At 41.8% G+C, this 23311-nt stretch overlaps 1 protein-coding gene and 1 long non-coding RNA gene across 8 annotated transcripts in view; one reads left to right on the top strand and one right to left on the bottom strand.

The window, feature by feature from the left end:
• Window positions 1-8733: 8733 nt before the first annotated feature.
• On the bottom strand, window positions 8734-22841 carry LOC121816259 (uncharacterized). Its single transcript, XR_006055773.2, has 2 exons — window positions 22712-22841; window positions 8734-9451 (listed from the first exon to the last, which is right to left on the bottom strand). It is a non-coding gene; the product is annotated as an uncharacterized LOC121816259 (long non-coding RNA).
• The window catches only part of SAMHD1 (SAM and HD domain containing deoxynucleoside triphosphate triphosphohydrolase 1), a 75571-nt gene continuing 66371 nt past the window's right edge, over window positions 14112-23311 (top strand). For all 7 annotated transcript variants that reach the window (XM_004014555.5, XM_042230348.2, XM_027977171.3 and 4 more), the window contains exon 1: window positions 14112-23174. In XM_004014555.5, the coding sequence (XP_004014604.2) occupies window positions 22967-23174 (208 nt within the window). In that variant the 5' untranslated portion in view covers window positions 14112-22966. The remainder of the gene's footprint in view (window positions 23175-23311) is intronic.

Genomic DNA, 23311 nt, shown 5'->3' with positions numbered 1-23311 from the left:
GCTAATTTATAATTTAATCAGAAAAAAAATCACTACATAATTTTGATGTTTGCCCCACAGGTTCGGGGTTTTAAACTTGTTATTGTGTCTCTAACACTGTTCATGTGCACAATATACTCCTGTCAGGAATGTCTATCATTACATGCACTGATTCTCAATTGAGAGGGAGTTTGGAGCTTATGTGTGTATTGGACAAAACCTCTTTGGAAAGTCTTAAAAGCCTGTCTTGGGTAGGCCTGCCCCTTGTTTTAGAATCATTGTTCCGGATTAAGGAACAAACTCAATGTCTAAAATCAGTGTAAGGCAGCTGTTCCTTTAGTCGGTAACATGTGCCATGGGAAGAAAACTCTCCCTCGCTGTTTTTCCCCAGCTAGGAAAACTTTGCCAGCTTTTTTTTTCTGCTCTCTCAGTTGGCCTTTCAATGAACTCAAAGGCCTCCTTGAGAGAGGATTCAGGTGGGTGGGGCTAAAGAGAAGGCTTTTGCCTATGAACTCAGTTCCTCAACGGGCCCAGCCTCATCAGACTCCTATCCCTCGGGGACGCTCCAGCACCAGGAGAAAGGCAGAGATCCTGTGTTTTGTTCCAAGGTCTCACTATGGTGCCTCTCTTAATATACACTCATTCGTAGGTAGGAAGTTCATGGGGGCAACAGACACAACCAAGACTCAATGTTACGTTGAGCCAGGGTTATGGGGTCAGGGGAAATAGCTCAATTATGAATTTAGAAACAATACCAGAGAGACATGTTTTCTGTGTCCCTAAGAGTTGACAGCCAAGAAATATATCAAGTGCTTCTACAGTTGTCTAATATCCTCTCTCCACTTAAAATGTTCTGCCCTTCTAACCTCCTGGGTCTGTGTGGTGTGGTCTGATGTTCTCAGAATATCAGGAAGTACACTTTTGCCCCATTACCCTTCACTCCTTGTTCACAGGATGAGTCTATCGCTCTGCCTTCCATTCCCTCTTATGTCTTGATGGTCTGGATGCTGCCTCCTCCTCCTCCCAGTGTTTGAAGTCGCTCCTGCCTCTATTTCTGGAAAGGTCTTTCAGAGCCTGGCTCAGGCCTGTCTTTAACTGCTGTGTTTGTTACCAGCGTTTCATTTTTAGCTTTTATACGTGATTGTGCTATCATTCTGTTTTTGTTTTCATTTTTAAAGTTTATTATTATAGATTTATTTATTTTTGGCTGCACTGGATCTTCGTTGCTGTGTGTGGGCTTTCTCTAGTTGAGTCAAGTGGGGGCTGCTCTCTAGTTGCAGTTGTGCGGGCTTCTCACTGTGGGGGCTTCTAATTGCAGTGGCTTCTGTTGTGGAGCACAGGCTCTAGGGCATTCAGGCTTCAGTAGTTGCAGCTCTCAGGCCCTAGAGCACAGGCTCAGTAGTTGTGGCGCATGGGCTTAGCTGCCCTGCAGTATCTGGAATCTTTGACCAAGAATTGAACCCATGTCCCCTGCGTTGGCAGAGGACATTCTTAACCACTGGACCACCAGGGAAGTCCTGTCATTCTGTTTTAACCTAATGAATCAATGGACTTGTTTTACAGTGTGATATTTTCTATTAAATCTGGTACTTTCAAGGAAAAAAATAAAGATTTAAAAGGTTTTAGATTTATTTCTTTGTTGAATTTGTTTTAGATACTGGCATTTGGAATAAATTTATTGAGTCTAATGTTTGCAAAGTTAAAAATTAGACACTATTTAATCTATAATATGATGATGCAAGTTGGCTAAAATACGAGATATTCATTACATAGTGGAGTACCCCACAGGCTCCCTTACTTCATTTGGGTCTCTGCTCAAGTGTCAGCTCATAGCACTTCCTAGCCTTTCCTATACTCTTCAGTTCAGTTCAGTTCAGTTCAGTCGCTCAGTCGTGTCCAACTCTTTGCTTAGTATGTTTTCTTTTTCTTACCAGAATGTATAGTCTACTCATGTATTATCTGAATCCACCACCCACTAGTGAATGAAGCACCATGTAGGTGGAACATTTTTTCTATAGTTTTCCCAGAGTATAGAATGACACATTGAAGGAAGTACAGGCTCAACATTTGCCAAATTAGTGAACTGAAACAAAAGGCTTAGTGATGCTTTCTCTGTTGTTTTTTTGGTGGTTTTCTTGGCCTCTTGGCATGAAGGATGTTAGTTCCCCAAACCAAGGGTTGAACCCCCAGCCCCAACGCCTCCCACTGCAGTGGAAACACAGACTCTTAACCACTGGACCACCAAGGAAGTCCCCAGGTTTCTTTTTATAATAATTATATCTCACATGTACTAAGCATGTACATACTGCATTGAACAAGGGGGCATATTTGTTGTTGTTGTTCAGCCACTGAGTCACGTCCAACTCTTTGTGACTGCAGCCACAAAATTAAGAGACACTTACTCCTTGGAAGAAAAGCTATGACAAACCTAGACAACATGTTAAAAAACAGAGACATTATTTTGCCAACAAAGGTCCACATAGTCAAAGCTATGATTTTTCCAGTAGTCATGTATGGATATGAGAGTTGGACCATAAAGAAGGCTGAAAGCCAAAGAATTGTTGCTTTTGAACTGTGGTGTTGGAGAAGACTCTTGAGAGTCCCTTGGACTGTGAGGAGATCAAACCAGTCAATCCTAAAGGAAATCAGTCCTGAATGTTCATTAGAAGGACTGATGCTGAAGCTGAAGCTCCAATACTTTGGCCACTTGATGCAAACAGCTGACTCATTATAAAAGACCCTGATGCTGGGCAAGATTGAAGGCAGGAGGAGAAGGGGACGACAGAGGACGAGATGGTTGAGTGGCATCACCGACTCAATGGACTTGAGTTTGGGCAAGCTCCAGGAGATGGTGAAGGACAGTGAACCCTTGCATGCTGCAGCCCATGGGGTCATGCAGAGTCAAACACAACTGAGTAACTGAACAATGTACTAGTGAATGACAAAATGTACTAAGCATTTTCTATGTGCCACACCAAATTCCCATAAAACCTTATAACAAAACTATTTACAGAGGAGGAAATTAAAGCTCAGAGAGTTTAAGTAACTTGCCCAAGGTCACAAGATTCAAACCTAAGCACTCTGGTTCTATAGTCCATTTTTTTAAAATTCAATGAAATCGGGGGGTTTTGTGTGGTAAAATATGTATAACATAAAACTGATCATTTAATCATTTTAAGTATACAGTTTACTGGCATTAACATTCATGTTGTGCAACCAATCTCCAGAACTCCTTCATCTTGCAAAACTGTAACTTTATACCCATTAAACAACAGCTCCCTTTTCCCTGTCCCTCCCTTCCCCTAGCAACCATCATTCTACTTTCTGTTTCTCTTATTTTGACTACTTTAGATGCTTCACCTAGGTGAAATCATACAGTACTTTTTCTTTTCTGATTGGCTTATTTCACTTAGCATAGTATCCTCTGGGTTCATGCATGTTGTAGCATGTGTCAGAATTTCCTTCTTTCTAAAGATGAGTAAATATGCCATTATGTGTATCGACCACATTTTGTTTATCCATCCACCCTTGGATGGACAGCAGCCCAATTCTAACCTGTAAACTTTTCAAAACTGAGTCTTTTGATATTAATCTTGAGGTGACAGATTGTGGGGAGTGCTAACTGTCTAAATTCTCTCTTTTCTGTGGGAAACATTCTTACTTCTTCTTTCTGTTTTGGAACAGATCTTCTCACTCCCATCACACACAGAGGAAATTCAACTTGTTGAAAACTTTCCAACCAAAAAGTTGCTCACAACAAATATTTGGGGATGGAGAGGGGTGATTAAGTGGTCCAGTAACAATCTTCTCCCTTCAGTCCTTCACTTCCAAACCCTCTCTCCCAGTTGCCTCTTGGGAGCTCTAGATTCCTTGCCTTTATTACATGTTCCCTAAATTTCCTACTTTACCATCAGCTTTCACCAACATCCTGAAAATTGAGTCAGGTTGGCACTGAAAAGGGTCTTTTTCTCCAAGGAACCCTGCTCACCTGCTCAGAATCCAGTGCCAGCTTATTCCCAGATACTCAGCGCACACTGGATGGGACAATGTCAGTTCCCTAAAGCTGCCTCACATGTAAATTATACTTCTCATTAGTAGGGATAGACGTTTTCTCAGTCTTTTGAAAATATGCGAATAAGAGCATCTTACTGTTTTGTTTTCAGTTGTGTCTGTTTATTTTGGCTGCAGCAGTGGGATCTTAGTTCCCTGACCAAGAATCGAACCCACATTCCCTGCATTGGAAGTGGGGAGTCTTAGCCACTGGACCACCAGGGAAGTCCCCCAAATAAGAGTATCTTAAACATTACTATGTGTATTGGCATACTCTAACTCACAATATAGGAAAATACAATACAGCAAGTCCCCTACAAACGAACAAGTTCCATTCCAAGAGTGTGTTCTTAAGTCCAATTTGTTCATAAGTCCAACAAAGTTAGCCTAGATACCCAACTAACATAATTGACTATACAGTACTATACTGTAAATAGGTTTATAATACTTTTCACATACATAAAAAACAAAGACAAAAAACATTTTTAATCTTACAGTACAGTACCTTAAAAAGTACAGTAGTACAGTACAACACCTGGCATAGGGGCTGGCATCAAGTGAGCAGGCAAGAAGAGTTACTAACTGGAGGAGGGAGAGAGGGTGGGAGATGGTAGAGCTGAAGGATCATCAGCAAAAAGAGGAGGGCAAGCTGCAATATCACTCACACTTGACACTGATGGCACAGGTTCTGATTCCTTGCTGGATTCAACTCTATCTACCCGCTTGATATGAGTTTGAGTAAGCTCCGGGAGTTGGTGATGGACAAGGAAGCCTAGAAAGCTGCAGGTCATGGGGTCACAAAGAGTCGGACACGACTGAGCAACTGAACTGAACTGAACCCGCTTGAAAAAATGGTCCAGTGATGACTGGGTGAAAGTGAAAGTGAAGTAGCCCACCAGGCTCCTCCTTCCATGGGATTCTCCAGGCTAGAATACTGGAGTGGGTTGCCGTTTCCTTCTCCAGGGGATCTTCCCGACCCAGGGACGGAACCCAGGTCTCCCACGTTGCAGGCCGGCACTTTACCCTCTGAGCCACCAGGGAGGCCTGTGATGCCTGGGTAGCAGCTCTTTTTCTCACTGTAGATGCCATGGCAGCACTGGATTGCTTTCTGATGGCTGCTGCATGCTTTGTGCACTGTTCTCCACTCGGCTCCTGGGCCTCAGAAACTAACAGTGCCTCCTCAAATAAGGAAACCCCCTCACCATTTCCTGTGTCATGAACCTCCTCCATTCTTCAGTTATTACTTCTTCCTCTTGTCTCTATTTGTCCTTCCTCTGGGCCTCCGATTCCATCAGGCTTTCATTAGTAAGCTCTTCGTGTTGCACAGAAAGTTCCATTGTTTTCACTTGGTGCTTCTTAGCAATACCAGCTACATCACCACTCCTTTTCACTTGCTTACAGACATCCTGGGCTTGAAATGAAAATATTGTACTATTGTACTCTATACAGTACTGTGCAGTAAAGTACACAAACGCATAACCAGTTATAGAGGATGCACACAGGTGACCATGTACACCAGACACATGAACTAACTTTCATAATTGCACATGCAAATGCACATTCGAGTCTTTTTTTTAAGATTTTTTGATGTGGACTATATGCAGAGTACATCATGAGAAATGCTGGGCTGGAATCAAGATTGCCGGGAGAAATATCAATAACCTCAGATATGCAGATGACACCACCCTTATGGCAGAAAGTGAAGAGGAACTAAAAGCCTCTTAATGAAAGTGAAAGAGGAGAGTGAAAAAGTTGGCTTAAAGCTCAACATTCAGAAAACTCAGATCATGGCATCTGGTCCCATCACTTCATGGGAAAATTGATGGGGAAACAGTGGCAGACTTTATTTTGGGGGGCTCCAAAATCACTGCAGATGGTGACTGCAGCCATGAAATTAAAAGACACTTACTCCTTGGAAGGAAAGTTATGACCAACCTGGATAGCATATTGAAAAGCAGAGATATCACTTTGCCAAAAAAGGTCCATCTAGTCAAGGCTATGGTTTTCCAGTGGTCATGTATGGATGTGAGAGATGGACTGTGAAGAAAGCTGAGCGCTGAAGAATTGATGGTTTTGAACTGTGGTGTTGGAGAAGACTCTTGAGAGTCCCTTGGACTGCAAGGAGATCCAACCAGTCCATCCTAAAGGAGACCAGTCCTGGATGTTCATAAAGTAAAAGAAAAGTGAAAGTGTTAGTTGTTTGGTTATGTCTGACTCTTTGAAACCCCATGGACTCTAGCCCATCAGGCTCCTCTGTCCGTGGAATTCTCCAGGCAAGAATATTGGAATAGGTAGCCATTCCCTTCTATAGGAGATCTTCCCAATCCAGGGATTGAACCCAGGTCTCCTGCATTCCAGGTGGATTCTTTACTATCTGAGCCACCAGGGAGGCCCCACCTCCCCTTAATAAAAATTCTGAAACTATTTTCCTTGTCAATCACAGTATTTAACAACTCCCAAACACTAAAATGCCTTTAGATCTTCTTGGAGTCATGTTTTTAGATGAGAAGGATTACTATGTAACAGATACTTAACTTTGAGGAAAGAATATTTTTTAAAAGATCAAAGCCTTCCTTAACATTTGAATTAATATGTACTTTTTAAATATGATAAATGATAAATATATATTTATTATGATATTATCATATGATAATGTAATGATAAATATAAATGATAGCACACTTAGAGTGGAGAAATAGACAAGTATGTATTAGACTTTATTTTGCATGCTATGCAACAGCACAAGGGTTCTTGGTTGTAACCAACTCCACAGTTGTCAGACGTTTGGGGCCCAAACACTGCGAACTACTAAGTCAAAATGTCCAACCTCAGGACATCAGCTCAGGAGTGGATATCACATAGTACAAGCATGTTGGAGGTGTGTATCAAGTCTGCTAGGGCTGCCATGACAATATACCATGGACTGGGTGGCTTAAACCACAAATTCATTTTCTCAACAGTTTTGGAGGCTGGAAAACCAAAATTAAGGTGCTAGCACAGTTAGTGTTACTGAACCAGGTCCATTTGCCCAATATGCAGTGAGCCAAATACTGAAATGCCAAGGTTTACAGTCAAAGTTTATACACAAGAAAGCCAAGTGAAGAGATGGGAGAACAAGTCTCAGATCTGCCTCCCTGAAGGCAGAAGGACTGGAGTGCTTATGGGATAAGTAGGATGGTCTAAAAACTGAGCAGGATACTGCAGAGCCCTCCTGAGTACAAAAGCTCTTCCATGTCCCCCATTTCTCATATGTAGGAAGAAGGTTTCAGCCTTCTAGATCTTCCCTGAGTTCCAAAGGGCAGATTCAAACAATTACTTCTTAGAGAAATGAGGGAATGAAGAAACAAAGGAAAAGCAGTTAAGTAGAAAAGTAATGACAAGAGTGCAGCAATAAAAGAGTCCTAGGTCTTCCTCAAGAGATACACATAACAATCCAATACATATCTTGAGTTGTTTTTCCAGGAACTAAGTCTCCCTGCCCAGGTGGAGGATGGTGACTTCATGCGGAGCACAAGATTCCTGGAATATAACCCATTACCTCACCATCCCCCAATCAGAAGAAAGCTGTGCACTCTGCAGCCCTCACCCAAAAGTTGCCTTTAAAAACTGTTCCCTAAAACCCCTCATCAGAGTTTGGGTCTTTTGAGCATGAGCTGCCCATACCCCACGTTTGGTACCTGCAATAAAAGCTGTACTTTTCATCACTATGAAACTGAAAGTGAAAGTCGCTCAGTCATGTCCAACTTTTGCAACCCCATGGACTATACAGTCCATGGAATTCTCCAGGCCAGAATACTGGAGTAGGTAGCTGTTCCCTTCTCCAGGGGACCTTCCCAACCCAGGGATCGAACCCAGGTCTCCTGCATTGCAGGCGGATTCTTTACCAGCTGAGCTACCAGGGAAGCCCTTTCATCACTACAACCAGGTGTTAATAAATTGTTTTTGCTGCACAGGAGGTAAGTGGACCCAAGTTCAGTTTGGTAACAGTCTTAGTTGTGGGATAAAAGTAACTGGAGGTAGGGCAAAAGGTGACATAATAAATGTTCTGCAAATGTGCTTCTGGGTTACATACAAAGACTTCGTTAGGGTATTAAGAATTGCAGTTCAGGAGACATAGATTTAGGTGAAAACCAAAAGAGTGCTCAGGAGAAGAAAATGAATCAGGCTTACAAGACAAAAGTCACAAGGTTGTGACAGTTTTGTGTTTGGGTGAGACTTGTCATTGACTCTGACATAAAGAAGCATTTGCTATTAAGGAATAAACTGCCACTAGTTGTTTTGGGGTAAGGTCAATAAGTATCTTGAATTTCTGGCAGATGTTCTGGATGCCTGTGTTAAGACAAAAATGGTCAAAGTTCAGTTTCCCTCCAGGCTGAGATATGCACAAGTCCTGTTTCCTCAATGGCCTTTCAGCTCCATCTTAGTGACCTCTCTTAGCAATACCTACTCCATTTTGACTTTTCTTTCCCATTTCCCCCTTTTGATCAAGATCTTTCTTTGGGAGGCATCAATGATCAACCATCTGGTTATTTGAGATCAGCATCAACTTCCCCTGTGCTAGGAAGGCTCTTCCCAGAGAGTCTTGTCACACAGAGGAGGGAAAAAGGTGTCTATGTGAAAGATACGGTTTTAGAAAGTTTATGGCCATATTTGAGCAACAAGGAGTAATCTAGGAAGTGAGACTTCAGAGGCACTCAAAATAAGAAAAGTTCAAAAAGCTTTATTAGGAAGAATCTTATTGGAGTGGTCAGTCATCTCCAGATGTCTAGCTATCATTATTCCTTTTAGTATTTCTCCAAGACCTGGTATTAGGTCATTCATAGCAATTATTTGTTTTTTTCATATGACTTATTGTATGACATTCAGCAGTTCTCAACCTTTTTAGCACCAGGGACCAGTTTTGTGATTATTCAAGTGCATTACACTTGTGCACTTTATTTCTATTATTATTATTACATCAGCTCCACCTCAGGTCATCAGGCATTAGATCCTGGAGGCTAGAGACTCCTGCACTAGACGGTCCATGCGGTCCAGAATCTTGGGAAAGCCGTTCACAACAGATTTCATCTGCTTCATTATCCTGAACTTTGTCTGATTAACTTTGCTTTCAGGTCTGTAGACTTGTTGTGACATCCAGGAAGGAGACGGTACCTTCTTTAAATGAGAAACATGAATCTATGCGTCAATGTCCTTAGGTTTAGCAGCACAAATTTAGTTAACAATACCTGTAAAGGTCCCCTCCAGCAAGGTTGGAAGACATCACTGTTAAGGTGTCATTTCCAGTAAGTAGATACAGTCACCAGTCTGTTTTTTCCTGAAGGTGTAGATCTGAGAGTAAGCAAAACCAAAGACAGTGCTTTGGACGACAGCAGCTTAAATGATTAGTCATCATAAATGTGCTATGGTAGGTAGAGTGCAAAGACTGAAAAAAAAAAAAACCAAAAAACAAAACTTAGTTTGCCAGGAAGCCAGGAAGTACCAAGCAGTTGTTCTGGTTTTCCTGTAGCCCCCACTGTTAATTTAATTTACATCCAGTGTTTACCCATCTTAATTTCTCTGATTCAGGAGCAGTCTGTTGCCATGTTACAAGATATCAGGATAGGAAAAGTCTGACAACAAGAGGTCAGTTCTTCTGAAGAAGCAGAATGGATTTCATCCACAAATGCCACAATATTTACATATTCTGTTGCTGCTGCCTTTGCATGAAAGTCAGCTAGGACTTTCCCCTTATACTCATTCCTTTTAGTGTGAGCCTCTATTTGATGACAGACAACATTTTATGTCAGGACATATCAGACTTCTAGGAATTTCACATAATTTCTTGAACACCTAAAACACATACCCATATAGACACAACATAAAGAAGGCTAACCATTGCTTATTTGACAATTCTTCCCCTACAATTTAAACATATCGAGTATATCTAATTAGTTTAATATCTCTTCCTTTACAATGAGAGAATAAATCTTTGAGATCTCTAGAATATCTCTTATCTCAAGTTAGTTCTAAGTCAAAAAATTCATTTGGAATTTGATTTGGGTAAGTCTGTCAAAAATATCCAAAAAGTTTTAAAATCATCAAATAGGATCATATATCACTGTGAAACAATGCTTAGCTATTCATTTAACTAAAATAACAAAGAATTCACAGGCAAATATGGAAGGTTAGGCTTCTCAGAGGGCTCAGAGGCAAAGAGTCCCCCTGCAGTGCAAAAGAACACCTGCAATGCAGGAGATCTGAGTTGGATCCCTACATCTGGAAAATCCCCTGGAGAAGGAAATGACAACCCACTCCAGTATTCTTGCCTGGAGAATCCCATGGATAGTGGAACCTGGCAGTTCATGGGGTCGCAAAGAGTCGGACATCACTGAGCGACTGAACCACCACCACAGTTCTGAGCAAATCTTAGTTATCAAGAGGACTTGCATTACTTAAGTTATCATATGATAAAGACATGATTATTTTGATAAGACACAAGATCTTTGTTTTTTTCCCTAGGCATATTACTTAAAGGTAAAGAAAAATCTTCCTTATTTCTTATTATCAAGAGCAGACAGATAGGAAAAAAAATCAAAAACAAAAAACTGTCCTTTTAACAGAGGGAGAAAGCCAAACATATTGCTTACTTAAAGTTAAAAAGAAAACCTTTCATAATCTCTTATTTGAAGAACAGACCATTAGGAAAAAAAAAATACTTTGTCCTTTAAACACAGAAAAACAAATTCCAATTTTGTACCAGTTTACTTTTGATATTAAAACTCATTTAATTAAATTCATTTCAATCATTTCTAGTCTTAACCAGGCATGAAAGTCCTTCCTAAAGATTCCTTCTTCATAAACTTTCTTTTACGGAAAATAGACATCCTACTTTCCTCATATATGGAGATGTTTTTACTTATTTGTCTTTTTATTTAGCTTTAATCACATATATTAGCATTTTTTAAAAATCCTTCAGTTCAATTGTTTATTTGTGTCTGACTCTGTGACCCCATGGACCTCAGCATGCTAGGCCTCCCTGTCCATCACCAACTCCCAGACCTTGCTCAAACTCATATCCTTTGAGTCGGTGATGCCATCCAACCATCTCATCCTCTATCATCTCCTTCTCCTCCTGCCTTCCTTCAATCTTTCCCAGTATTAGGGTCTTTTCCAATGAGTCAGTTCTTCACATCAGGTGGATAAATTATTGGAGCTTCAGCTTCAGCATCTGTTCTTCCAATGAATATTCAGGACTGATTTCCTTTAGGATGGACTGGTTGGATCTCCTTGCAGTCCAAGGGACTCTCAAGAGTCTTCTCCAACACCAACTTAAAAATCCTTAAGATTTTTAACTTCCCCACTTAAAAATCCTTAGAAAACTTTAATTTGAAAATGAATAAGAACTAAATAGCAATTATGAACTATGTTTTACATTGGCATTCTGTATATTGGCAACCTTATACATAATTTTTATCATTTCTAGAAAAGTGCTTTCTCATAGAAAATTTCTCAGACTGGCATCAAATACTTTAGTTTCTCTGTAAAAAGAAGTCTATGTTCAGTAATTAATTCAATATCTAATTTGGAAATTATTTGGAAATAACTTAGATATTCAATGAATTTAACTTAAAATTTAACTTATTAATTTAGTAAAACTCTAAGGGTGTAAGTTACCAGTGAGATTTGAGAAACCATTTTATTTATTTAAAATATTTATTTGGTTACCTGGGGTCTTAGTTGCGGCACATGGGATCTTTACTTTCTGGTATGCAGGATCTTTAGCTGTGGCATGTGGGATATGGTTCCCTAACCAGGGATTGAACCCAGGCCCCCTGCTTTGGGAGCACAGAGTCTTAGCCACTGGACCACCAGGGAAGCCCCCCTGGGAAACTATTTTAAGTTATTGTTCAGTGCGTAAGTTGTAGCCAACTCTTTGTGACCCCATGGATTTTAAGCAGCTATATCATTGCTAAAAAGTTTGCCTAAAAACTCAACTTATTTACATTTAATTCATTTGTTCTTAACAAACATGTTTAGATCTCCTATTAAAATACTTCACCAAACATTAGATAACATCAGTCATGACTGACAAATTTTGTAACAGAGATAACATGAGCTTATTTGACTTTTAGTAAACCTAAGTAGAATAAAACATTATACTTGAGATTTTCCTGGTGATCAGGGGTTACAAATCCACCTGCCAATGCAGGAGACATGGGTTCAATCCCTAGCCTGAGACGATTCCACATCTCAAGGGGCAACTAAGCCTATGTACCACATCTGCTGAGCCAGAGTGCTCCAGAGCCCATGAGCTACAGCTACTGAAGCTCACATGCCCTAGGGCCCGTGTTCACCACAACTAAAGAAAAACTGTGCACAGCAACAAAGACCTAGCACAGCCAGAAATAAATAATAAATATATAAACTTATTTTTTTAAAACTCCTTAAAAAGTGTTATACTTAATGTTGGCAATGCTAAAGGAATGTCTGTATTAAACCAACAAACTTAAACTAGCTTTTATTTCCTAAAGATTCACCCTAGATCATGTGAACTTGAAAAACATTTGGGTTAGGTTCTATTACATTTTTGCAAATAGACTTAATTTATATAGTGCTTGTTTGTGTTAAGCCAATGAAATAGAACTCTTTTACAGATTCATTTTAGCAGCACTATCCAAAGGTAGGACTTCCCTGGTAGCTCAGACAGTAAAGCGTCTGCCTATAATGCAGGAGACCCAGGTTTGATCCCTGGGTTGGGAAGATTCCCTGGAGAAGGAAATGGCAACCCACTCCAGTATTATTGCCTGGAAAATCCCATGGACAGAGGAGCCTGGTTGGCTACTGTCCATGGGGTCGCAAAGAGTTGGACACGACTAAGCGACTTCACTTCACTTCATTCACAATATATTTATATATAGACACATATAAACATGGTCTTCCCTAATAGCTCATATAGTAAAGCATCTGCCTACAATGCAGGAGACCCAGGTTCAATCCCTGGGTCGGGAAGATCCCCTGGTAAAGGAAATGGCAAGGCACTCCAGTATCTTTGCCTGGGCAGTCCATGGACAGAGGAGCCTGGTGGGCTACAGTCCACAGGGTCGGAAAGAGTCAGACACGACTGAGGGACTAACACACACACATGAACATACAGACAGATGCAAACAGAGACCTTATAGTTTTTGTTTTAAAACTTTTCTTAAACTGGATTTCTGGGCAAAGGTACTTCTATGGCAGCTTGTATTTTTATTTATTTATCTTTAACAATTTATTTATTCACTTTATTTTTGGTTCCTGGGCCTGCCTTCTTGCTGCTTTCAGGTTTTCTCTAGCTGCAGCGAGCAGAAGCTACTCTTCATTGTGGTGCATGGGCTTGTCATTGCAGTGCTTTCTTTTGTTGCAGGGTATGGGTTCTAAGGCATGCGGGCTTCACTAGGTGTAGCACGTGGGCTCAGTAGTTGTGGCACACAGGCTTACTTGCTCTGAGACACGTGGAATCTTCCCAGGTCAGTTATCAAATCCGTGTCCTGCATTGGCAGGCTGATTCTTATCCACTGCGCCACCAGGGAACTCCAGCAGCTGTATATTTAAAAGTCTTCTTCTCTCCCTTCCCCCTCCTTTTTTTGTTTTTTTTCAATTTTAGGAATTGGAGGGAGGTGGTCTAGATAAGAGTTCCCAGAGAGGTTACAAGCCTTTGAGATAAACATGAGAGATGTGGGGAATGATGAAAAGGAACGGGTGAAATATGAACTGCCTCTAGAACTACATTTCCACTTTCACAAAGATTCATAAGGTATAACTTACTGTAAATAACACCATAGGCTGATCCACCCATCCAACTACTTTATCCTCAGTTTGTTTCTTTGTATTAGGGAGATTTCTAACTGAGATGTAAAAAAAAAAAAAAATTATGTTTTGCCCAGGCAACATTGTTGGTTAGCTTTGTCATGTCACTATTAACTGGACATGCTAAATGGCATGCTAAAGAGCATGTCCAATTAATAGTGCTTGAAGGGTAGATTTACATGCCTTAGTCCAGAGGATATATGTAATGGTGTGGTGCCATCCTCATTGGACCTGGCTTTAAAATGGGCTGCCAGGGCGGGATGAACATGGCGGCGCGTCGGGGGCCAGGGCTCTCAGGGCTCGCCATTGCAGCTGGGAATGCTCGTTTCGTGGGCTCCTGGGTCCCCGTCGATTGGCATCCAGCGAGCAGAGCGCAGGGCTGTGGGCCACAGAACTTGGGCTCTGGAGCATGCAAACTTCAAGAGCTGTTCAAGGGCTTCGTTGCCCCTGGGCGTGTGGAATCTCCTACACAGGAATTGAACCCGTGTTCCCTGCATCGTAGGTCATCCAGAGGACCCAAGACATGGTGGTTACTAATAGACTTCCCACACTACTTCTTCATTCCACGTGGACTCCTTCACGGGCAGTGAGCATTGCAGCTTCCCTTGAACTTCATCTGGATTTAATGACAACAGGCTCAACTTTTCATTCACTTGTATGACTATGAGCAGTTTGACCAAGTTGAAGAAGATGACTCGTTTGTAGTCTTCCTCATCAGCTCATTCCATCTACTGGCTTTAAAATCATTTAGTACAGAGCTCACCGTCTAGGTGTTCATCCAGTGTTTTGTTTGCTTATCATGCAGGATCATTTTAAAAGGGAAAGTATGTGTGTATGAGTTAGAGCTCTGATCCCAGGAGTCCATGTAGAAGCTTCCCCTGAGAAATGTATCGTTTTTGCACCAATGCTACTGAAATGTGTGAATGTGGTATACCACGCGTCCCAATAAGTGTAAACAGCGTCATAGGCTACTTATTTGAAATGACCAGTACTCATGACATTCCATTCAACTGAGGACTAAATATAGCCAACGTAGGCTGTGTTTGCCAAATAGACTTTGAAGTATTCTTCACACAGTCCTTCATCGATGCCAGTTTTCAGATCGAAGAAACCCTTGCTCCATGAAGTTTGTGAACACATATACTCATGTTTTGTTTGAGATTTTAAAGTCATTCTTCAGTTTTGTTGGAGGAATGGTTCTGTATATGCCCCGTGGATCCCCAAATCCACTGATGTTCATGTGTCTTGGGGCTTCCCAGGTGGTTCTAGTGGTAAAGAACATGCAGAACATACCCATGCAGGAGACATGGGAGGTATGGATTCCATCCCTGGGGCAGGAAGATCTCCTGAGGGAGAGCATGGCAACCCCCTCCAGTATCTTTGCCTAGAGAATCTCATGGAGAGAGGAGCCTGGTGGGGCCTAGTCCATATGATCCCAAGGAGTTGGACACAATGTAAGTGACTTCGCACAGCACATGATTCGTTGTCATAGCTAATATAATGGAGATGACATAAAAAGAAGCACCAGCGGGCGAAAGTCAATATCCATCACTTTTAAACTTTGGAATGTATTGTGATATTTTACATCCATATTTGTATGACTTGATAGTTGGAGAATCGATGCATGTGAAGGCCTGGTTTTGTTATATGTATGTTGAGGGAAGATATATTTTTATGTGGTTTGACATATAGGTCCCATTTCATTCGTAGACATATGCATACTCATCACTTATCATCATTTTTTTTTTTTGAAAAGACCATTGTTTGGAAAGGTTGTTGTCTAACCATGAAAGATGCTTGAATTCTTGGGCTCCTTAGAGGAAGAATTCAACCCGGGGCCAGTGATGAGGCTTGATCAGTCAGAGCTTTTGTGTCCCAACGTTTTATTAAAGTATAAAAGAGAGAAAGCTTCTGACATAGACATCAGAAGGGGGCAGAAAGAGTGCCCCCCTACTCATCTTTGGCTGGATGTTATCTAGCTACTAGCAGTCTACTCATTAGAGAAAGGAATGGCAGCAGACCCCTCACCCACAAGATATATGGAGATGACCGTGGCACCAGGTGAGTCATCCTGGGCCATAAAACGATTGATATGAGCAAATGGATAGCTTCATTCACATAGATCAGGAGAGCCATGTATGAGTAAAGCATATTGGTTTGTCAAGTCAGTTCTGAGCCTTTAGGCAGAACCTACTTGAAGATAGAGTCTAGGGTAAATACATAGTACATTCACATAGCTTAAGGCAAACCTTTCCATGAGAAAAATGCCTTGGTCAGCTCAAAGTATGAGAAAAGTGAAGTTCAGGCGGAACCAGGTGTCATCATAGCAACACAGAATTGTAAGAGAAAAATCTCTTTTTAAATTTGTATCAAGAAGGGGAAAAAAGATAACAGCTTGTTTCCTCCTGCCTCGGAAGTGACAGATAACAACTGTCTGACACTTGCACCCCATTTCCTCCCTTTGGAGACCTCTGGCCTTCCTGGCTGTTACCCTCTCAGTTTCATTCATTGAGCGTTTTCTGCCTTGTGAAACATTGGGCATAGAAGTATGTGTTTATTTAGGGGTATTTCATCCAATTTCATTTAAATGCATATGTGAATTAGAAAGTTTGACATGCTGTTGCTTTGTATACCGATTGGGAAATGTGAGCCTCCAAGCTTAATTTAGTTTTTCATGTTCATTTTTCTTTTCAGGGGTACAAAGAAAAATAATATGACTGTTAAGATCAGCTTTCGTATTTTTTGCCAAATATGAATTGGGATCACATCGATCAGAGATGAGTCTGTGCATGAAAGCCCTAATAACTAATGCTAATTGACTTCACTACCATGGGATGTTTTCATATCTATTGAGGATTTACTTCATGTATTTCGATTTTAACTTTCTGTCTTACAGCCTTGTTTGTAGATCAAAGCTATTTGAAATTGTCATCTGGTTTCAAATGGCTTGTGAGGTTATTCATGAGTGGTTTATAAAACCGAATGGATTGTACGTAGCCATACTTTGTTGTCATTCTATGAATTTGAAGAATGTCTGAAGAATGTCTGCAGTTATGCCTTAAAGATTCATACAATTGAAGTCCAATATTTATCTCAATAGACTTGCTTTCAATTTGTAGTTTCCTATGCGTATGTCTTTCTTTATGGATTTGGGTAGAACTTGTATTGGAACACTGAAAAATCTGTGATATCAACCGTGCTGACCTTTCTGGTGGTCATCATTAAGATTTTCACGCTCTATGGATCCTAGTGGAAACAGGTGCTGTTCATCCTACTTTTGTGAAGATTGAACTCATCGTAGAAAGTGGAATTTGTTGAAATATTTATGGTATAAATAAATCTTGTCTCTATAAAAAAAAAATAAATAAAAAAAAAATAAAATGGGCTGCCATTACCGGATGGGCAGTATGGATAGTCTTCTGCAGGGGATCAAGTTCAGTGTTACAAAAAAATAAGGAAGTTCAGAAAGAGATGGATAGCAATGAGGAGAGCTTTATGACAGATACTCAGAGGGACAGAAAAAAAAGATTTGGAAAAAGAGAGTTCTCAGAAGCCTCAGAGGATTTTTCTAGCTTGGAAATCTTTTGACATAATTGTGAGTTAGTTTCTCAGGGGGAAGCAATAGTAGCAGATACATTAATTATGATTGGAGGCCTCAAAATATGAATTGAAATACGCTTCACATTCTGTTTGTTTTGTACTATAGTTTTTCTCCAGTTGAGCACACAAATAAACTAATTTTGAAATTCTGAACAAGCCAAAAGTAGACCAACAGAGTTTCAAATCATTGCACGTGATTTTAGTCCAACGCAAAAGAAATTTACAAGAGGAAGGCCCATAAGTTTTAAACATTAATTGATCTGGAGTTCTGAACAATGGCAGTGCCTTTAGAAACCTAATTCCCCACAACCGAGTACTGACCAAGATGAACCATTCCCTTTCCAGAGAAAGCCAGCCGCAGAGGACCCCCAAATAAAGGCTCAGAACCTTGACTGTACTGGGAGGTTTGGAACTGAGAGGATTTACCCCTAAAGACACAAGACCACTGAGGAGACGACTGAGTACAAAGTTGAATATAAGTTGAAATACAAGTGGAGACTGGCTGTAAGCAGTAAGTTTAAAAGGATTCATGAACTATGTTTACTCAGGAGCAACCCACTGAAGTCTGGCCACTCCCTCAAATGTTTGAGCATCCTAACTCCCAAATACATGGTCACTCCACCCCATACACTGAGGCACTCCTAGGAAGTCACCATAAGTGAAACTCTATAGGAAGAGTTGGCCACTCCCTGTGACTGCCTAAAAGCAATAGAACTTATACCCAGCTCAAGTTACGGAACAGAACAGTGGTTTTCAAGGCTGTGCGTGTGTGCTAAGTTGCTTCAGTCATGTCTGACTCTGCGAACCTATGAACTGTAGCCTGCCAGGCTCCTCGGTCCACGGGATTCTCCAGGCAAGAGTACTGGAGTGGGTTGCCACGCCCTTCTCCAGGGGATCTTCCCAACCCAGGGATCAAATCTTTGTCTCACGTCTGCTGCACTGGCAGGCAGGTTTTTTACCACTAGCATCACCTGGCTGATCTAGGTTCAAATCCCAAAGCACTTAACACAAGGGTGTGGCCTTTGGCAAGTCATTTCACCTCCCTGGGCTTCATTTCCAAATTTCTTAAATAACACCAGGAATCTTTGTCCAGAAATAAGTCTCTTCTTCCTGATACTAGACCTTGCCCTCTAACCCAAGGGGTAACATATATCCTGATTAGGTCAATCATTTCATAACACAACTGGTCCAGGAATGAAAGCAATCCAGACTTGTTGAAGTCATTCCCTTACATTTAAACTGGAGGAGCAGAGGCTTTCTTTTATTTCTAGATATGAAGCCATAAAGATGGGACCTTAAAGCAACTTGCAGCTGGTAGCCCTCATGTTTCCACATGATTTGCACCCTCCTTGACTTAATCTCTTAGTACTTCCCCTTTGCTCACTTTGCCCATCCACACTGGTCTCTTTGCTATTTCTTAACACCCAGCATGCTCCTGCTTCAAAAGCCTTTGCACTTGGTGTTCTCTTTGTCTGGAATGCTTTTCCTCCAGATACCTGCATGGTTGAGGAAGAAATTTCATGTTCTCAAAAGTTTCCCCGCTACTCAAAACTGTGACTCTATCCTCCTCCTCTACTCCTCTTTAAAAACTTTGTTCCAAAGTACCATCTTCTAACTTTATTCTTGTTAATTAGACTATTATTCATTGCCAGTCTCCCCCAGCTAGAATATGTTTCACTGGGGCAGGGGTTTTTGTTTCTTTGGTTCATTGTTGTGTCCCAGGTGCCAAACAAATTAGTACGTACCCAGTATATATTAATATTGATGGAATGAATGAATGAATGTATTTATAACCAAAGAGGACCAGCTAGTATAATACCTATCTAATGACATTGTTATAAGGATTGGAAATTATGTATATAAAGTAAAGCACAAATAGACTATCTGATTCATAGTAGGTACTCAAATATGTTCAGTTCAGTTCAGTTCAGTCTCTCTGTTGTGTCTGACTCTTTGCGACCCCATGAATTGCAGCATGCCAGGCCTCCCTGTCCATCATCAGCTCCCGGAGTTCTCTCAAACTCATGTGCATCAAGTCGGTGATGCCATCCAGCCATCTCATCCTCTGTCATCCCCTTCTCCTCCTGCCCCCAATCCCTCCCAGCATCAGGGTCTTTTCCAATGAGTCAACTCTTTGCATGAGGTGGCCAAAGTATTGGAGTTTCAGCCTCAGTCCTTCCAATGAACACCCAGGACTGATCTTTAGGATGGACTGGTTGGATCTCCTTACAGTCCAAGGGACTCTCAAGAATCTTCTTCAATACCACAGTTCAAAAGCATCAATTCTTCGGCGCTCAGCCTTCTTCATAGCCCAACTCTCACATCCATACATGACCACTGGAAAAACCATAGCCTTGACTAGTCGGACCTTTGTTGGCAAAGTAATGTCTCTGCTTTTGAATATGCTATCTAGATTGGTCATAACTTTCCTTCCAAGGAGTAAGTGTCTTTTAATTTCATGGCTGCAATCACCATCTGCAGTGATTTTGGAGCCCCCAAAAATAAAGTCTGACACTGTTTCCACTGTTTCCCCATCTGTTTCCCATGAAGTGATGGGATCAAATATGTTAGCTATTATCATTTTGCCAGTTCACTCTTTTTTTTTTTTTAACAAAGAATTCCCTGACAAACATGCAGATAAGTTTCTGCATCAATGAACCAAAAAAGACTTATGAAAAAAGAAAAAAGAAAAAGACTTATGGGGCATGCACCAGGATCTGTATGTAGCAGGATCTGTATCTTTGGATCTGTATGTGTGTATATACACATTTTGTTTTCCAAGTTTTCTTTCTTGAACATTATTTTTATCAGACAAAGAAATCTATATATTTAAAAAAAAAAAAAGAATTTTGGCTTGCTTTGGGAATTTGGCAGATGGAACAGACAAGGTCCTTGAGGAGGTTAGGTTCAATGAGAGAACCAGGGAGTGGTGCTAGATGGCACTGAGAACTAGCAGTGCTGGTTGAAGAGGAAGTTGTGGAGAGATGTAAAACCACAAAGTTAATGGTGCCAGGAATAAAATTGCCCAATTCAGCTGGGTGGGTGGAAGCTAGCTTGGAAGAGCAGGGAGGACTTGCTGAGGGTATTCAAGGTCATTAAACAAGGGGCCTTAAATTAATTGAACTTTGAGTTGTTTTTTTCTAGTTCTAACTATGGTGAGATTGACATCAGAGGAGCTCGTGAATATTCATTTCTCTCAATATGACCAGAGCAGAGGGCCTGTGTCTAGTAGGCATTTGTTTCCAGGTTGTGGAATGACTGGATGAAACAGAATCACCAGGACCAAGTGGAAGTAAAGCAGCAAACTAGAAACCATCCAAGTTTTGGAGTCAGTTCTGAATCTTGAGTCTGTCACTTACCAGCCATGTGACCTTCCACAAGAAACCAACCAACTTTGTGTAAGATTTAGGGGCCCTATGAAGTAGATTAGGGGAAACATAATAGCTATGGCATAAATCATACTCTTTAACAAGCAAAAACAACTCTTTAACAAGCAAAAACAAATAGAAAATTAATTTCTCAAAAGCAACTGCTTTGAACAAACCCAACTGATTAAACTTAAAACCCTGCTTATATCACCTTCTACTGTCCAAGAAACCTTGCTGTCAGGGCAGGTTTTCCCACAAGTCTTATAAACATAAATTTTCAAACAGCCATGTTCAAGTTTAAATATATATCTTTCACATATATATGTTACGTGTCTCTTTGACTTCCTTGCCCTTGTGGTTTTGGTTTCACAAGTCTTGAAAAACATTCTTTACTCAAAATATTCTGGGGTTTAAAGATATGTTTTTTGGGCCCTGGTTCTTCTGTCCTTCCGTGCAGAGGAGGGCAAGGTCACCTCTCTATACTTTCCCTCAGGGGTCTATGGGATAAGGGAGCAATTGAAAAATTTGGGTTAACTAATATAAAATAATTTTGTATCAGAATTTCCATTAGCAAGCAATTGTTGGCAAGTGAGTAGGAGCAGAGGCTTCAGAGAAAAGCTAGATTGCCCCCTGTTTAAATTCAGGCTTCATCATTCCCTAGCTGGGTGACTTTGAGCAAATCACTTATTCCTCTGTACCTCAATTCCTTACATCTTAAGGTTATTGTGGGCTTCCCTGATAGCTCAGTCAGTAAAGAATCCACTTGCAATGCAGAAAACCCCAGTTCCATTCCTGGGTCGGGAAGATCTGCTGGAGAACGGATAAGCTACTCACTCCAGTATTCTCGGGCTTCCCTTATGACTCAGCTGGTAAAGAATCAGCCTGCAATGTGGGATACCTGGGTTTGATCCCTGGGTTGAGAAGATCCCCTGGAGAAGGGAAAGGCTACTCACTCCAGTATTCTGGCCTGGAAAATTCCATGGACTGTATAGTCCATGGGGTTGCAAAGTGTCAGACACACCTGAGCAACTTTCACTTCACTTCACTTAAAGGTTACTGTGATGCTTAATTAATACTTGCAAAACCCTTAGAACAGTGCCTGGCACACAATGAAGCTCTAAGTGTTTGCTAAAAATATTTGGCTCAACTGCAAGACCACTGACAGGTTCATGCTGCTTGATCATAATCTGCCTCATCCAACCTTTATCTCCTAGAGGGGTCTATGGTTGGGTTGATGGGAAGGTGTATCAGCTTTAGTAGCAGTAGTAATCCTTTTACAGCTGTACAAATCAAGATTTATAGGTAAGTTTGGGTCCTGCTCCAGGGTGGCAAGAATGAAGGCGAGATGCTTGCCATTTTCATAGGCAGCTACCACCAGGTAGTAAAAGTCCTTGAAGATAAATTTTAAATTATCAGATTGTCCACTTTCTTTCCTCTGGGCAGGGAGCTGGGATGGAGTGAAGGGGTGAGGATTCTTTTGGAAAGAAGTCTGACATCTGCTGGTGTATGGAGACTTGAAGATGGGCTAAGAGTTCATGGACAGACATCCCCAAGACCCTCTAACTGGCCAGCAATACTGCAGAACTTGTTAATGCAAGCTGACGGCTTTACATCAGGTTTGAATTCATTCCAGCATGTTCCAGTTCTCTTTCCGGCCCACTTTTTTCGTAATTAAGATGAGGGCAACCTTATGGCCTTTCAGGTTTCTTTTAAGTTTAGGGCATCTGAAATACGGCCAAGGGTAAACCTGGGATAGTCTGAAGTTCAGTTCACCAGAAGATCCTCTGCTCTGGACTGTAGCAGCCTGTACTGGGCACACTCTTTGCCGGCACCACCCCCCCCCCACCCCCCGCCTTATTAGCACTGTCCTCACTTTTCCTTCTACTCACTCGGTTTACCGTAAATGCCTGGGTGCGGTTTAGGTCCATTCATAGCGCCTGCGCAGGGGCTGGGGGGCTGGGGGACTGAAGTGGGCGGCCTGTCTGGCCCCAAGGCCTGAGCTGTCAGTGCGCCTGCGCTATCGGCCTGCAGCCTGGCAGTATTAAGCCGACTCGCCGCCGGCGCCGAGCTGCGAGTGCGCTTGCGCGCGGGTCGGGCGCCGGGGTTCTTGAGTGTGCTGAGGCGAGGTGTGTGTGTGCGTAGCCATGCAGAATGCCGACTCCCAGAAGACCCCTAAGCGGCCCCGGCGCGATGGCAGCCCAAGAACGCCGCCAAACTCCCCTCCTGCAGACGCAGAGACGTCCCCGAGCCACGACCTCGACCCGGACTACCGAACCTGGGGCCCGGAGCAGGTGTGCTCCTTCCTAAGGCGCTGCGGCTTCAGCGATTCGGAGCTGCTGAAACTCTGCCGAGGTATCAAAGCTGGGTTGCTGAGGGGCCGGGGGGCCGGCCACCCTTGCCCGGGACAGCCGGGCCTGAGAGAGGGCGCCCTGAGGCAGTGAGCGGGGGCCTCTAAGAGGAGCCAGAGCGGCCGAGGGAGACCGGACGCG

This window comes from Ovis aries, chromosome 13 (genome assembly GCF_016772045.2).
Source record: "Ovis aries strain OAR_USU_Benz2616 breed Rambouillet chromosome 13, ARS-UI_Ramb_v3.0, whole genome shotgun sequence".
Lineage (NCBI taxonomy): Eukaryota > Metazoa > Chordata > Mammalia > Artiodactyla > Bovidae > Ovis > Ovis aries.
The sequence above is the reverse complement of the archived record's forward strand: the minus strand, read 5'-3'. Positions and strand labels throughout refer to the sequence as shown.